Source organism: Podarcis melisellensis (genome assembly GCF_964234715.1).
Source record: "Podarcis melisellensis genome assembly, chromosome: 3".
Classification (NCBI taxonomy): domain Eukaryota; kingdom Metazoa; phylum Chordata; class Lepidosauria; order Squamata; family Lacertidae; genus Podarcis; species Podarcis melisellensis.
The window spans coordinates 81,094,953-81,112,595 of NC_138530.1; the positions used below are offsets into that span (position 1 = coordinate 81,094,953).

Genomic DNA, 17,643 nt, shown 5'->3' on the forward strand with positions numbered 1-17,643 from the left:
TTTGTAAAGTGGAGCAGCTACCTGCCCTCGCATCTTCAAGCTCAACGCCTTAAGAGGGTTTAGGGCCTGACAGAAAAAAGGATCATAGGTCACTTGAGGCAGCATGTTTGCACCAGAGATATTAAACAAAAACCACCTAGGCCGCAATTCCATTCTCAATTTTCTGAGAGGGAGTCCCACTGAACTTGGTAGGTCTTTGTTTTGAATAGACATGTAGTCGATTGTACTGTGAGGTTTGGACTCTACTGCACTTCTTCATAAAAGGTAAAGCAGTGTAAAAATAAAAGACAACCAAGTCACAGTCAGAAAAAACACACACAATTAGGCTGCAACCATTCAGCCACTTGCAAAATTTACTTCTAAAAATAACTCCAGCAATCCATCTGTAAAAGTTATCAGCAACAACATGCAACAGGCAACAAATATTTTATTTCTATCACTAAAAATACATTTAATTCAAAACTACAATCCAATGTAACCCATGATGAAGTGGCCCATTCAGGAAAGTGATTATAAATATAGCATTTCTACTATCTTCCATAACCATCCTCTCACACATTTAACAGGTCCACATCTTAATATTATTACTGCACTTTGCATGTACAAGAGTTTCTCAATGAACATTACGTAAACACTTAGAAACTCTTTTAGTACTGATATTGGCATTATCAGTGTCACTTGGTAGTTGCAGCAACTCAGTGTACATTATCATGCATAGTTTTTAAAGGGGTACAAATGTTTAAAAAGACACACCATTTCACAAGCATGCTAATCAAAAATCCAATCAATCCAATTTCTGCAAAACGTGAAGAGGGCTTTGGGCACAAGCTCCTCTGAAACGAACATGTGTAAAGCTATGTTAATGCAACTCCCATTTCAACTGGCCTTTCTTGTTTGTTCAATCTTTAACCAACTTCTCAATTGCATTTTTTAAAATTTAAAAATACACTATTTCTGAAGTATACACTTTAGGTTAGAAAGTTATAGGACTTGACTGGGACATCTGAAAACAGGAGAGACCTGCAAGAGCTGATGAAAGGCCTATTTAGGCCAATTTTCTGTTTCCCAGGAACTAGTCACCAGGGTCACCATGCCTATGGGAAGACCACAAGCCGGACATGAGTGCAATCGTCATTTCCTGTTGTCCCCTGGTGAGTGAAATTTGGAAGTAGGCAATTTATCCTCTATTAATATTTTGCCTGTTTTTCAAGCAATACATGTCCAGGTCCAATGGAACTAGAGAAAGCTTGGATGGGCAGAATTATGTGCCGGTTGCAACATAAACAGAAGAAAAATAAGGACAATAAAGTTTGCAGTTCAGTGCCCTTAAACATTCATATTAAGGCAGGCAGAAGCCCTACACATACTTACCTGAGAATAAGCCACACTGAACAGTAGTCACCAATATTAGGCTGCACAGGACTTAACTTTATAATTACTTTGGGCATATGCCTGGCTCATTAATCTGTGTAGGAGACTTCATGAATACTCTAAATTAAATGCTCCACTGCAGGAGTGACTAACCTATGGTAGTCCCAGCTCCTCTCAGCCACAGCCAGCATGACCAATGGTCAGGGATGATGATGATCAAGTGTCTTATCTGTTCTTTACCATAAAGTCTCAGGGCATGTGACTTCAATTTAAAAATACAATTTTAAAATATGTTAAAACAATTTACAAATCAAAATAGGGTAGGCCCTAAAAAGATGGGCATCAAAAGGCCAAAGTAAAGAGGTGGACTCATGGAATTGTAGAGTTGAAAGGGACCCTGTGGACCACCCAGTCCAACCCCCTGCAATACAGGAATATGCCATTGTCTCATAAAGGGGTCAAACCTACGACCATGGTATTCTGAGCACCACACTTTTACCCAACTGACCTATCCAGAACTGATAGATATTGATGGAAGATGTCTTGTTGATGGTCTCCTCAGACAAGGTCCTAGTTAGATGACATGTGCAGGAGGAGCAGTTTGCACATGAACATTAAAATGGCCTGCCATAAACCAACAGACGAAGAACAACACCCCAACTTTCAAGGGCTGCTTCAGTTATCTCATATGGGCAAATTCTTATTTTTTTAAAAATCTTAAAACACCTTTCAAAAGTGCATTATCTAGGCACTTCTGGAAAAGTCCCACCCCTGCCTTTGCATGGTTGCTTGGGGATAAGGCTGCATATGATAGTGGCAACAATCACAGAGCCAAGAGGAGCGGTGGAAGCCCTCCTGAAGTATCCCATCAGTGAGCCAATTGAAGCCTTCCCCTTCAAGTAGTGTGACTCACAAGTCTCCACTTGTATTCTTCTCTACTGACTAGTCTTATTTAATGGCAGGTACAGTGCAACTGAAACTTTTGAATGAAAAACAAATCCCGAAAGCATAGTTCTTTTTATTTTGTGCAAAAGCTCAGAGATTTATTGTTACAAATGCATCCATAAAGACGTGTATAAAGTTTATCATCCACTCCACAGCAGGTCACACAACAGGTCAATGGTGGTGCTAGGAATCTTGTGTCAATCAAGTAATAATTATTTCAGTTAAGCATGTCGTAATCCTCATTGCTGATAAGGACACTGTCAAGGGCTCCTTTGCAACAGCAAAAACGAGTTCAGTCTTTCTTCTGTAGTATATAAAAAGTAACTCAGAAGCTTGGAACTGAGAATGTTCTCTTACCAGATCTTATTTTCCTTCATCACATGTACAGAGCTGCTGTTGTTGCTTGCGACCCATTCAGATGCTGAAGAAAGACAAAAAGACAGTTAAATTTTGATCCCATTGCTTTGGCTGAGCTCCTTAAATGCCGTGACTCAAGAGGAAATTAAAACAATATGCATAAACATCTAGCAGCGGTCAAGCCAAAAGCTTATCCCGTTCACTAGCAACCAGATTGAGGGTGGGGAATCAAATTCTGAGCTGGAGATTGAAAAAAAATTAACTGAGAAGTTTCATATTGCAAGTTTATAATGAAGCCTTATTAGAAATCTAGTGCCACGAGGGTTTTATTTCTAAGTACTAGAACAGTCGAGGAGCATATGATGCATGGCAGAATCCAAAGGCAGTATTCCTTTGATCTGAAAGGCTGAAAGATTACTAGAAACCTCTAAGTGGAATAAAGATGTGGGCACAATCGCTGTGTGTAAACATGACTTCTATATGCAGTATCTATTATATATCTATTAGGCACCTCTAATTTAGAGATCCACTTAGTAGTCAGGTGGGTTCAATTACCACCCATATGCTGGAAAGCATATGATCAAAGGCTTGGAATGCAAGTCATTGGCATTGCTCTGGTTACAGAGGAACAAACCTGGGGAGTAAGCCGTAACTCAATAACAAGTTTTGCCTTGTTTTTGGCCAGGGCTTCTAATATAACAGGAGCCGCCATTTCCGTCAGTCCTCTGCTTTCTGAGACTATTCTGCAGCAGAATACACAAAAGGCAGAGAAAGCAGGGCAGAAGCATAGCTGGCGATGGATGCGGCTGCCTACAGGTTATTGGTGCAGCCAGGGGGACCCCATCATTAGAAAGCTCTGTGCCTTTGCATTGCATGGAGAGGGCAATGCACACCAAGTGTGGCAAAGGACACATCAACTTTGCTGACTATAGGATGTCCCGTGAGCTACTGCATCAGCTAAGGAGCTGGTGCGTTCAGATTGCGGCAAAGATTTAATTTGAAGATCCAGATAATGTCTACTAAATGTAAATAATTATTTGGCAAACAGAACAAGTTGCTCAAATGAACTGCATGCTCCAAATGTTACCCTAGCTAGGCTGAATTCTAGTTGGCCTCAGATATATTTTTCAACTTTATAGCACTGTGATTATAGCATCCAGTGCCCACCGCATCAGCGGCATAAGTGAGCATATAATAAGATCCACAGATTCTGATGCCTTGTAAGTTAAGAAGCGCATTGTATTTGACAATTCCAAATTAGCAAATGAACCTGATTTAAGTTCTCCCGTATAGATGAAATGGTATAAATATTTTCCGATCTATTAAAAAACCCCACAACTCAGTCCTTTGCAGAACTGATGTTATACACCTTATAATCCCTTCTAAGCTCTGTCATCTGTCAAAGAACATTCCCTGTGTCAAAACACACTGAATAGCTACAGCATCAGAAAATACAAGCTCCAGGGGAAGGGGGAAGAGACGAATAAATAATTTCAAATTGTACTTTTTTTGTGTGGGAACTACAAACACATTTTCAGCTGCTATGGAAAATACTGGTATATGCTGTAAATTGCCATTCTGCTTCATAGTGAGATTTTATCTTTTTTTAAAAAAGGACCTCTTTGTTACTCCTCTAAAACATGCACAACACACTAAGCTCAAATATCAGTCCACCTATTGCATGCCAAACAATTCTGGGTGCATATCATTTAGGAAACAATAAAATAAGCCCATGTGCCATTTTATAACAGATGCACAGCAAAGCAACCAACAGAGCTTAGCTTAAGTAAAACAGAAAAGTGAACAAGTTCTTTTATTAAACTAACATTGCAGGTTATTTTGGTTCCTTTTGAGATGGCCATTCTCACTTCAGCCAATAAACAGATACAAGAGCACTCTTTATTCATTAGACACTGTAAATTTGCTTGGTATTTTAATGGAAGACACATTTGATTCAAGTCGGTCCAAATCACATATGCATTCTGGAGCACTCAACACTATTCAAAGCCTTCGAACAAACTCATGTTTCACTGTATTTATTTTCAACATCTGTTCACATATGCTTTTGTTTGGCTGGTACATGCTTTACATAGAACAATCTAAAATTTACATGACAGTATTGCTTGAGAGAGGAGTGGAACGGAAACCCAGTAGTGCCAAGTGTTCTCCGTAACAGTTTCTGAAAATAGCCCAGGCTTGTCTCAGGAAGCATAGCAAAGCCCTGTTCTTAGAAGCATAGATGTGTCTGTGAAAATCCCATAGTGTTTCAAATTGGCCCACCAAATACACCATTATTAAAATTACTTTAAAATTGGTACCTCCTGTATTCAAAAATTCAATTGCTCTTCTCATGCACTTGTAATCTTTAAGTTACATTTAGCAGGACGTGATTACAGTTAGAGCAATTATGTCTTCAAAAGCTAACAAGCAAACTGTAGTATAGTTTTTATTTACCCCTGAGCCTTAAAATAGGGGGTTGACTTTTAAATAGGCAAGTGGGGGGGAAAAGCTTGAAGAGACTTAGCTTTACCTAAAATTAGGTAGGGACACTTTAAAAACACCAGAACTGAGGACAACTGTAAAATTAAGTTCTGCAGGATGCTGAACGATGATAACTAGGCTTCAATCCCTATGCTCACCTACATAGGAATGAGGGCCATTAACACACTGGGATCTGTTTCCAAGTACCTCATTTTTTGCACCATAACACTCACTTTTTTCCTCCTAGAAAGTAAGGGGACATGTCTGTGTGTGTTATGGAGCGAATGCCTGCGGGTGGTGGTGGTGGTGGATCTGCTGCAGTCGTGAGCAGAGGATCCATGGTTCCCCTTCCTTCCCTCCTCCGTGGTTACAAAGCATGGATCCACATGGATCCTCAGGATTTTTGCATTGGGCTACTCCAAACTCACTGTCAGATCACATGTATGTGGCCACAGCATGAACCACAAAAATCATATATCCACTATTTCATTTAGGATATTTTTTTTCTTGTTTTCCTCCTCTAAAAACTACGTGCGTGTTATGGTCTGGTGCGTCTTATAGAGCGAAAAGTACGGTAAACATGCACAATATTGCTTTGCTAAGTTGTTACAGTATTTTATCAGACCTAGCTGAAGTAATTAGATTTCACAAGCAAAACTAAGCATAGAACTTACTACGTGGATTACCAAGACCTGATAAAATAGCTTCGCTTAAAATTAGTTTATTAGAATTCTGTTAAGAGCCAGTTTAGAGAGCGGCATCAACATTCTGCGCAGTTTCCTTTTGCTGCTACTTAAGTTACTGGCCAGAAAGAGCAACATATTCACTTTTCTTTCCTGCAACCCCGCAACATCTCCAGCATCCAAAGTAAATGCGATGGTGTGCGTTCAGAAACGTTTCCGCTTATAAATGTGTGTGACGCAGATCACGTTAACAATGTAAAAAAGAGAGCGATGCAACACATGTCCCAGGTAGATCTGAAATTTGCCCCACATACCTGCCTCTGTATTTACAGACTTGGCTTCCTCAATACTGCCTTTGGATCAACACTGAGATTACAAGCGACTGCCCAGCCGCAAAAGCTAAATGCATTAATTAGAAACTTCCTTCTTGTTCTCACAAATGCGTGGAGGTGGCAAATGGGCTTCTCAACTGCACCACTTGAGAAACGCTAGCGGTGGGCTCACAGCATTGCATACTCCTCCATACCCTAAGCATAAAAAACCAGGCATTTTTGGGAAAAGGCTGCTCCACACTTACGCACCCACCAGCGCCAACATGCCAGTTTTCTGTATGAAGGGAGTGAATCAAGCAGCACTGATGTGTTTGTGCACATTCACCACCAGCTTGTTTGCTGTTTGTGAGAACTAAGACACAACAATATTTATTTTCAAGCCAGGCTCCAACCCTGTTTACTTAGGAGTAAGCCAGTGTACTCAGTAGAACTTACTTCCAAGGAAACATGCGTGGAATGTGTCTGTACGTGTACTTATCACAGCAGCCTATCGCTCAAAGCTTTAAACACTTTACCCAAGAATAAGCCCCTTTCAGTCCAATTCATTTCAAAAGGAATGGGCTAAGCAAATGCATGAATTTCCCTCCCACTGAAATCCATGGAACTTGTAAGATTATGGACAAAGTACCTGGGAGTAAACCCTACTAGCCTATATATGTTTTTAATTGCATCACTTTGGAATAATAGTTTTTAATAGTTGCATCACTCTGGAATACTTTGGGAAAAGCAATTCACAAATGAAATTAATACATTAAACAATCCACCCACTGGAACTTACTTCTGAGCAAATATACTCAGGATTAGACTGCAGGAGTGCATAGTTCAGCAGCAATTCCCACCCAATTTCAATGACTGTCCTAAGGATCAGATTCAGAATTGTAGCGGCAATTTAATGAGCCCTCACCGGCAGAGTTATGGCAGTTGAACAGCTGCCACATTCTAGGAACAGGATATGAAAATCAACATTGCTTATCGAAAGAGACGGTTGTTTGCATGCAGTTTAAAATAAAGAAGTGCAAATCAGTATAGCTTTGTACATTCCTAGTCTCTCTGAAAGGTAAACGACAGCAATGGGGGAAAAAATGAATTCAAGCAAATATCTTAACATATGAAGGCTCCACCATGTTTTGTAATGGGGAAATATTCCCCCCCCCCACACACAGAAGAAACTGTGTCCATTCCATACTGTGCTTCATTTCCAGATCAGAGCATTAAAAACAGCAAACTTCAGCAAAACAAAAGTTCCTGTAAGAGCATTTATTGAATTATTTAAAAGTTCAAACTCAGTTCACATGCAGTTCATAGGGTCCCCCCTTTTTTAAAAAAATCCTGTTTTCATGTAAATTGCAAACACTTGTACTGTGGTTTTCAGTTTCTCCCTGCCTACCATGTAAATTTGTCAACTATTTGCATGCTCACTATTTTATGTGCTTCTTTATACAAAGAACTTTCCTTTCCCCTTTTTAAAAAAGCATGTTCTAAATATGCATGTGCACTACAAGGATTCTTCACCGTTCAGGATGCATAAAAGCAACATGGGTACTGATGGATCAAACATTTCTCCCAAAAGAAGTTGAGGCAGCCTTTGTTGAATCGTACTTTTTAATAAGCCCTGGTGGTTTGAGAACATCAGAGTGGGAGAAGGTGGAGGTGGGGGGAGTGAAAATGTCCTTTTCTTTTTTAGGTGCCAAGAGAGAGAGAGAGAGAGAGATGTTTCCAAGCAAAGGCTGGTAGCAAGTTGCAAAGCAAACAGGCAGGGAGGCGGCAGCAGCAGCAGCATGTTTTCGTACATATAGCCTGATATCATGCACAATCGACTGTGGATAATAATAATGGCAACTTGTACAGGTAGGCATAATTCTCTGTATGGCGCATGTCAAGTCTGCAATGCCTCGAAGGGTGTATGCCAGGAGCAGAAAGCACACACATTTCAGGGGAGTAAAGCTAAAGTCTACATTCCATGCATAGCTATTGCGCCCCTTGGCCTGCTTCCCTGCAACACATCTTCAGACATCAGAATTGGAGCTGAGGTTGGTTAGCCGGGGATCTGCGTTGATCTCATACCTGTAGTGATAGCCCTCCATGTGGTCTCTACAGGCGTCCCTGATATTGTACATCCACTTTTTGATCCCTTTGCGGTTCAAGTACAAAACCAGGAGGAAAATGGCACCGATGAGGGCCAAGACTATCCCGAGGAAGACATAAGAGGTCTGCAGCTGAGTCTGGTTATCGGTCGGCTCTGGGCAGCTCAGCTCTGAAAAATCAATGGCCACCAAGGACCTGTTCTCCATCCCTTTGGGGTAAGAGCACTTGAGGGACGACTTGGCCTCCACCAGGTCACTCTCCTTGAGCCAGCTGACCATGTCCTCGATGCCACAGTCGCAGACCCAGGCATTGTGGGTGAGGTTGAGGCTGGTGAGCCGAGGAAGGCCCCGGAGCTGCAGGAGGGTGCTGTTCCTCAGGCGCTTGAGGGCATTGCCGCTGAGGTTGAAGCTCTGGAGCTGACGGAGGTTCTCGAGTGTCACACCGTGCAGACTCACCAGGGAGTTGTTGTGCAGGTCCAGGTGCTGCAAGCTGTGCAGCGCAGCGAACATGCCCTGGGGCAGGTAGAGCAGGGTGTTTTCGGACAGGTCCAGGCGCTTCAAGTTCAGGAAGGCTTCTTGCTGAAGCAGCTGGGCCACGGCCGTCACATAGCTGTTGTTATAGAGGGAGTTGCGCAGGTTCAGCTCCTCTAGGGGGCTGCTGGTGTTGCCCAGGGCCATGGGGCTGAGCTCGAGGAGGCAGTTGTCGCTGAGGTCCAGCTGCTTCAAGCTGGGCAGCCCGGCAAAGGTCCCAGCCTCCACCCACTGCAAGCGATTACCGCTCAGGTTGAGGCTGCTGAGTTCTAGAAAGGTCTCTGGGGGGAATGAGGCGGACGAGACATTCTGGATGTGGTTGCCCATGAGGAAGAGGTTCCGCACATAGCGGGGCAGGCCCACGGGCACCTCCGTCAGGTTCCTGTTGATGCACTTCACTGTCCTGGCTGCCTCGGAGCAGTCGCAAGTTCCGGGGCAGTCAGCCGTCTGCTGAGCCAAAACCCAACCGGAGAAGACCACCACCAGCAGCAGCAGCAGCGGTTCAAGCCACCCGGCTCCTCTCTTCTCCCCAGTTGGTGTGGGGGGTGCAGAGCCCCAAAGAGAGCACCCCAGCATCACCGCCTCTGCCAGGGGCTGCTCTTTTGTGGCACTCACACAGCGATTTCGGCTGCTTCGTGCAAGCTAGGGAAAGCTGTAGAATGCAAGCCTGATAATAGGTCAATCCCGGCACAGTCAATGCTCCTGGGAGATGTGGGAGCAAGGCAAACCCCTCCTATTCAGCACAACCGACTCAGATCGTGTGGCACCAGCACCCGGGTGTGAGCAGGAGCCCAGCCAACAATGCAGAGCAGCTCCTTCCTGTCTTGTTTCGTGGGGGAGCTCTGGGGGGGGGGCTCCCAAAGTCCTCCGTTTGCTCCTTCTCACATCCAGCCACCCCTGAAAGAAGCCACAAAGAGAAAGTATGAAAGTCACGGAAGCATCGCATGCCAAGCCACTTTCGCTTGCAGACACTCTCTTCTCCTTTCTCCAGCCCACCTCTACACAGTCCTTCTCGAAAGCTTTGCCCCTACTCATCCACGTCTAGCCACAAAACCAAGTAGAACTTGAGCATTACTGCAAAAGACAGTCTGGGCTTGTCTTTGGTTTTACTACATTGTGAAATAGGTTGGGAGGGGGACACCTCACATCTGAAGAATTTTTATCAGCAGACCATGAATCTGCCGTTAGGTTCATTCTGTCTCCTCCTCCTCTATGGAGAGTCACCTTCCAGTCAGAAGAACACATGCAAAAAGCAGCAACTGTTTGAATTCTAGAGGCTGCAAACAAGAGAGGATTGCCACCACTTTTTACATCCTTCTCGCGATCTTTCCCAGGCATCTGACTGGACCCTGCTGCAAACACACCAACCCAACGGGACTTCGCTCTGGTCCAGTTTTTAAGCCACCTCGCCCCCCCCCCAAAAAAACTTCCCACCACTTTCCAAGGTCACATATTTCATCCACTCCGTGAGACCAAGTTTCTTTCCTGTGCCTTTTTAGAGACGTGACATTTTAATCCGCGCAGCTTTTTGGAACTACGGAACTACCCCCCCTCTCCCTACCCCTTCAAAGCGCGCCTTCACCATCACGTTGTATAACCGGGCGATCTTGCAAGTTTTCTTAATTCCCGCCTCTGTTGGAAAAGCGGAAAGTCCCTGCTGCCCCTGGGCTCTTTTCTCAACTTCTCTCTCCCCTTCCACCAGATTCCCGCCAGGAAACCTCGAGATTCCGCAGAGATTCCACGCTCACAAAAGAACCCCCCCCCTCCCGCGGCTCCTCCACCTCCTTTTCTCCCTACAAAGACTCACTTTGAGAGTCCATCAATCCCATCGAATTTAGTTGGGCTTCACTTTGGAATCTAAAGATGCGCAGTGTCCGGCCGCGCGTCGGGTACCGAGCAAAGCGCGCCGGCTCTGGGCGCAGGTACAGTACAGACAAGATCGCGCCTGACCTGGATCCAATCCGGACTCGTCTCTCTGTCTGCTCCTTTTCCTGCGCGGATGGGCGACGAGGAGCAAGTCCTAGCAGCAGCAGCAGGATGGGCCCTTCTCGCACCGCTGGCCGCCCCTCCCCGCGCCTCCTTACCTGGCTGCCTCTCCTGGCGCGCGCGGCTCCCTCTCCAGCCAGTCCCGTGCAAACTCCGCCGCCGAGTGCGAACTACATGGCGCAGGCAGCAACTTTCCCTCCCACTCCCTGGCCGTGCCTCTGGCCCAGCCTCCGCTGCCAGGAGAAACCAATGGCAGGCGCGGCCGCGGGGGGAAGCCGCGCGCCACGCCCTCGGCCGACGCCGGATCCTGCTCGCCGCCTCTGGGCGCGCGGAGGCTGCTGGAGCCGAAGCGGCGGCGGCGGCGGCGGCGGCGGCCGCTGCTGGGCTAGTGGCGAGCGGCGTCTCGGGAGCAGCGTTCCGCTCGGAAGCCTCAGTCCGTGTGGTGGAAACGCCTTCGCGGTTAGAGAAAGGCACTTGGCTTGCTTTTGTTCGCGCCACAGATCCTAGGATTGAGCCGTACCTGGCTGGCACTGAGCAAGGGCGCACGCGGGGGGTGGGTGGAAGGGGATCTATTTGCATTACAATCCTAGATGTAGTAGGTAGCCGTGTTGGTCTGCCGTAGTCGAAACAAAATAAAAAAAATTCCTTCCAGTAGCACCTTGGAGACCAACTAATTTTGTTATTGCTATGAGCTTTCGTGTGCATGCACACGAAAGCTCATAGCAATAACAAAATTAGTTGGTCTCCAAGGTGCTACTGGAAGGAATCCTAGATATGTCTGTTCAGAAGTTAGGTGCATTGAATTGAGTGGTGCCTTAGGTCACATCCACACTATGGCTCCCCCCCCCAAGGAATCCTGGGAACTGTTAAGGGTGCTCTGTGCACAGGAGGGCATCCAAGATGATCAAGGGTCTGGGAAGCAAAGCTTTATGAGGAACAGTTGGAGGAGCTCCAGGTATGTTTAGCCTGGAAAAGAGGACACTGAGAAGAGATATAAGAGCCATCTTCAGGTATCTCAAGGGCTGCCATATGGAAGATGGAGCCAGCTTCTTTTCTCCTGCTCTGGAGGATAGGACTTGAACCCCTGGCTTCATGTTACAAGAAAGGAGATTCCGACTAAACATCAGGAAGAACCTCCTGACAGTTAGAGCTGTTTGAAAGTAGAAAGTAGATTGTGGATTCTCTTGGAGATTTTTGAGCAGAGGCTGCATGGCCACCTGTCATGGGTGGTTTAGTTGAGATTCCTGCATTGCAGGACAAGACGAACCTTGGGGTCCCTTCCAAGTCTATGATTCTGTGAGGGTGAACCTCGGCTCCCAGGATTCTTTGGCAGAGGCCGTGTCTATTGAAGCTGTATGGATGTGTTTTAACTGTATGGTGTAGATATGGCCTTACTCTAAAGGTTGCAGCCTTACTTGGCTTTTTGTACCTTGCTCCAGGAGCCTCAGAATGGCACCCATTGCCCGCCACATTGATCCTCACAGCAACCCTGTGAGGCCAAGAGAGAGCTGGCGCTCGCAGGCATATAACTAACCCCCAGACAACCGGCCAAGGTTCATATCTGAGCAAGAACATTAGCCCATGACCAGGGTTTGCTGATCATACTCTTTCCACAGTATCAGGCGCTAGCATCCACAGAGGCTGAAGCTGAAAGAGCCCTGCCTTAAACAGTGCCCGCTCCTCCTGCTGCTGCTTCGCAGTGGGCACAAGCTTCATCTTCGTGCGGGGATGGGGTGGGGATCTTTTTTTGCCCGAGAGTCACATTCCCCTTCTAAACAGCCTTCCACGTTTTGCACTTGTACATCCTTCTCGGTCCTCCACCCCAGGAGGCAAGAAGCATTATCAGAAGGACGCTTTCTAGGGAGGCATAGATACTCAAGAAAGTTGCAAAGTAGGGCCATTGAATGGCGAGGTGACCAAGAAGAATAGTCCTGAGGGCCAGATAGACTCAAATGCCAAAGAAACTAAATCTATGTTGTTCTGCATATAATATGGGTCCGATTGCCATGTGTTTTTACATACCTGTTGCAGTAATATATCATTTTCTATTAATTATATTTTTCATCTTTATTCAGTCTGCAGACTTTGTGGTTTGTGTGCCACAATCTGGGGGTGTTTGTGCTCTCTGTCACTTCACCCTGTCACCATCTGTTCTGAAGTCTTCAGTCTCTCTGGATCCAGCACTCCCAGCCTCCTCACCAGGGAATCCCTGCCGTTGCTCTCCCTTGCATTTTAATGTTTCTCCAGTGGTAAAGGAGCACCTGAGCTTCAAAAGACAGCAAAGGATCCAGGAGTACCCCCAAGCTATGGACCTTCAGAGGGAGTGTAAGCACATCAAGAGCAGGCAGTCTCCCATCCATCCAGTCTAGGGAATCGCCCACTAACTGTGCCTCTGTCTTACCTGGATTGAGCTTCAGTTTGTTGGCTATTTGTTTCAGGTGTTTGCAGCTAGTACCTCCCAACCCTCCCCTCGCAGGCTGTTGCTTGGGTTGCCTACCCCCCATTCCACCCCTGTCCTATAGGCTTCTTTGTTATCCCCAAGTAGCCAAAGTGGAAATTTATATCTTAATCACGTTGCTCAGGAGGTCTATTTCTGCTGCCTGCGAGCTTCTGAAAGATGATTTGGCCATTCATTCATATGCCATTTCATAACAGGGTTACAAAACAATTTTATTGACCAATCTTAAGGCCGTGCAATTGGCAGTTTACTGTTCAAGGAAGCACACTTGAGGAGTTAGCTGGTTGTATGCTGACTGGCTACCGACTGAGCTATCCCCCCACCCCACCTTGTTCTGGTGGCGACCTTTAATTTTGATCTGCCCGTCTGTACTCACAGGCTGGATTCCCGGTTACACAGAAGCCTGTTAAGGCTGCTCTGGCAGGATCCTGGCCCACTGATAGTACATTTCTGTACTAAGGGCCTTTCGTGGCTGGCACAGAACTGACGCCGGGGAACATCTGCACTGGCAGATTGGGGGCACAGCCTTTGCGGACTGCATTACTCTACTCTTTTCAGGTCCCATAGGAACGAATGAGAACTAAGTTGCAAAAGGCAGCACTCCAGAGAGGAGTGACCAGATGCAGCTTAAAGCAGGGGAGGAAGCAGATCAGGATCAATTGGTAGATCTCTGGATGAGTTGTATTACGCCAGCCAGGATTTCTCACTCCCAATCGTGGGAGCAATGTGCCTTCCTCCACCTTCTAAATTAGGCTGCTAGAATACTTGATAAGATGTACGCTTATAATGATATAGACAGGTCATCCTAGTGCAGCCATCGCTAACCTGGTGCCTTACAAATTTTGCACACTGCAACGCCCATAACCTCCTACTGGCTGGGGCTGTTGGGAGTTGTAGTCCAGAGGATGCCAGCAAAGGTGGATTTGGGGGAGTATGACTGATTTGGTAGTACTGGGTGTGGAGTTTCCAGGGGCACTGCAGGAGGCGCCACAGCTATTATGTAAAATTGAAAGTGAGAGGTGTGTGCGCCAAATTTTGTACAGGGCGCCGCTGAAATTTGAGACCCCAGGGTCTGCCACTGATGCCAGATGGGTGGAATGCCGAAGGGAACTGGCTTTACCACCTGAGCCACCATTATGTATCAGGCTCCGACCCCCACACCCTCTTTTTTACACCTGCCTCCAGTTGGTGGACTTGGGGGTTCTAAAAACAGAAGCAAAGGGTCCCCCACAAGCCTGAAGACTTTCCACCTGTGCTTTAGAGCACAGGCCTCCAATAGTTGTGCAAAGGAAGGCATTTAGGCAGGTATGCTTTTTCTCCCCATGGTATACCAAGCAGGACTTGCTGAGATTTCCTCTTCTAGATTCCCATTGAGCAATAATTTTCTTTCTATCTGATTCCAGGGTCCTCTCAGGCTGTCACTATTTCAGGGTGGGATTCAAGCACGAACTGGCAAATTCAGGTTGCACGGTTGAAGCTTATTTGGAGCTCTTGTGCAACAAAGCTACTTCTTCAAAAGACTGAAGTTTTAGAGATATGGAAAGTGACATGGAAGGGAAAATGCAGTGGAAAGTGTGAGGTATTATGCCAATAAAGGCTGAATGAATGAATGATGAAAGTGTGGGGTTTACACAGTCTCATCTAGCCTTCCTGCAAACAAATCAGAATGAATGCTCAATATCTCAAATATCTCAGATCAGTGTTCAATAAGCAGCTTGTCTGGAAGGGCTCAAAATATGTCAATGAAGTTTGTTTCTTTTACAGAAATAGAGTGGAAGAGGGTCAACTATAAAGGAAACACAAATGTACTTTGAAAGTAGCACAGGGGTATGATTCTGTGTCAAAACTGTTTCAGAAATCCGCTGCAGTTTGGAACACTGCTGCTCTTAAGAAAAAGGACTATGTTATTTCATTTAAAATGCAATGAACAATTTCTATAAGAATATATATATATATTTAAAGAATAATTCTGTTGTATTCTTATAATTTGTAGACTTAGGTTGCAGCACTTTATTGTTTTCTTGGTGTCTCTTTACCTGAGCATTTATGTGTTTTATGTGAACTCTCACACAGTGTGAAAGCCATTTCTGGAAATCTAGTGGAATCTAGTTGAAAGGCTAGCATTCATTTCTGTTTTAATTATTTCCAGAAAAAAAATCTGTTTGCAACCCCATTAACTTGGAAAATTGTAGAAATTTTACATTGTAATTCCATGTGCTGAAACTTGGGAAACTATTCTGGCATACAGTAATTTCCCACCATTTAAAATTTAGCATGGCATGTTGGTATAGGGATCAAAAAGCCCACTGTGGGAAGTGGATTTTGGAATTTGGATTGAGCCCTCAGAGTCCCAAGCCAGACAATGCAAAACTACAGAAAAATAAGATATGGGTGCCAGCGCTATCTGTTAGTACTAAAATTCAACCTAGCGCTGCTACTGCTGCATTAGCAAGGGAAGAGGAGCAGAACAGCCATTTGGGTGCTACCAAGACCAGTAGCACACACACTTCACTAGTCAGCTGTCCAAAGGAGGAAACTGCAAAAATACAATTCATAGCATCCAACAAAGACTCTTTGCATCAAGAAGCCAGAGAGCATGATGTGTATATTTTTACTTCAGTTTTTAAAAACTTGAATATATTTACTTGTCCTCTGCAGATCGGCGGCCTTAGATATCTGTCTTCCTGGTCCACTAATGAGAGAATAGTAAATGATTCAGTAGGTATCTGAACTAGCTTAACAAATGCCAATATATGCTATAAAAATAGAAAACTATTTCCCAAGTATTTAATGGGGCTTGCAGTATTTACTATGAATAACTTAATTCTGCTGTACATAAATAGAATATCTACTGATTTAACTGTATCTTTGTTTACTGTATAGGTTTGAATAACCGTAAAATACCAGGGATGGCTCATCCAACTATAATTTACTTTATAGTGAGTCATTATTTACTCCGTGACATGATAGGGTACAAAAATAAATTTCAGATGTAATATGAAAAGGTGCATTTTAAATGTAATTTAATTATCCTCAAACTGTTGCATTCAGCTAAATGATACTGTATAAAACAGTTATAACTGGGTCAAAGCTAATAGACCTGAATCTCTTGCCTTGTTAAAGGTAATCATTAAACAGAAACCAGCAATAATTGACACACTCATTTCCCATATAGTTTTATCTGAAAGAAATGAAGAACACACATTTCAGCCAAAGCTGAGCACTATAAATCCCATTGTGTAGCTGTCTTACTTCAGCTTATTGGGTGTGCTTCTGATCCAGATGTTCCCTAGATAGATATCTACAAAAATCCTTAAGGGGATTTTGTTGGTGCCATAAAACCGTTTTGGTTTCCCTAAAACTTCCTTCAAATATTTTGTGTGTGGCAGAACAACCTATTTTGCTTTTTTTTATATAGAAAAAGGTGGTGTTTTGGCTGGATGGGTGGGGAGTCCGGTGACATTGTACAAGGGCCTCATTCCTATCTGGGTGACCTTTTGGTAGGTGGGGAGATATGCCAGTGAGGGGCAGAGCAACAAATGTCAGTTTTTCTTCTTTATTGTTTGCTTCTTTCTACATCCACACCCACACAGCTTTTTTGCCCTTCATCCAGGCAAACAACAGGCATTACCAGAGTTCAGGGACATGTCACATCCAAAAAACTTCAAGGAGGGTGGGAAGCAGGGCTGGTAAGGAATGTGGCTGGGGAGGAGATCTGGTCTAAGGAGAGGCTAGATTGAGAAGCTGGAGAGATAGGGTGGGCAGTTTTGGTCCCTGGGCTTGAGGTTCCCCACTCCTTTGGCAAGTCTTCAGTCTTCACAGAACTCTAGTCCAATGATTGCCATTAATCTGATTTGAACTGATTTTATAATGAAATGATTTTAGAATGTTGTATCATTTTACTGTTGTTAGCTGCTCTGAGCCCGGCTTCGGCTGGGGAGGGCGGGATATAATTATTATTATTATTATTATTATTATTATTATTATTATTATTATTGCAAAAGTTAATCAAATAAACAGCAAATAATCTGCACTTTGTAACTGTAATAAGGTAATCATAATAAGAGAGACTTGGGCCCCACATTTAAAACAGTATCATACGACTTCAAGCAGTCATGCCTTTCACCCCAAAGAATCCTGGGAGCTGTAGTTTGTTAAGTGTGCTCAGAGTTGTCAGGAAACCCCAATTCCGCTCCCAGTACTACAATTCTTCGAGTTCCCTTGGGTTGATTGTTGAACCACTCTGGGAATGCTAGCTCTGAAAGGAGCTCTGGGAATAGGAGTCTCCAAATAATTCTCAGTGCCCTTTAACAAACTAGATTCCTCAGCATTCTTTGAGGGAAGCCCAAACTGTTTAAAGTGGTGTGATACGGCTTTCCTTGTCTAGTGCAGATGGGCCCTCAGAATGCTAGAGA

General features: G+C 44.6%; 1 protein-coding gene across 3 annotated transcripts; it reads right to left on the reverse strand.

Annotated features, from left to right (window-relative positions):
• Nucleotides 1-409: 409 nt before the first annotated feature.
• On the reverse strand, nucleotides 410-10,985 carry TPBG (trophoblast glycoprotein). Of its 3 annotated transcripts, XM_081905623.1 has the most exons (3): nucleotides 10,869-10,985; nucleotides 8,234-9,681; nucleotides 410-2,737 (listed from the first exon to the last, which is right to left on the reverse strand). In XM_081905623.1, exons 2-3 carry the CDS (start codon nucleotides 9,358-9,360, stop codon nucleotides 2,731-2,733), a joined length of 1,134 nt encoding a protein of 377 aa, XP_081761749.1. In that variant the 5' UTR covers nucleotides 9,361-9,681; nucleotides 10,869-10,985; the 3' UTR covers nucleotides 410-2,730. The 3 variants fall into 3 exon arrangements, with proteins under 3 accessions (XP_081761749.1, XP_081761747.1, XP_081761748.1); XM_081905621.1 differs by lacking the exon at nucleotides 410-2,737 and having other exon boundaries at nucleotides 5,735-9,681; XM_081905622.1 differs by lacking the exons at nucleotides 410-2,737; nucleotides 10,869-10,985 and adding an exon at nucleotides 10,735-10,862 and having other exon boundaries at nucleotides 5,735-9,681.
• Between the last annotated feature and the right edge of the window lie 6,658 nt (nucleotides 10,986-17,643).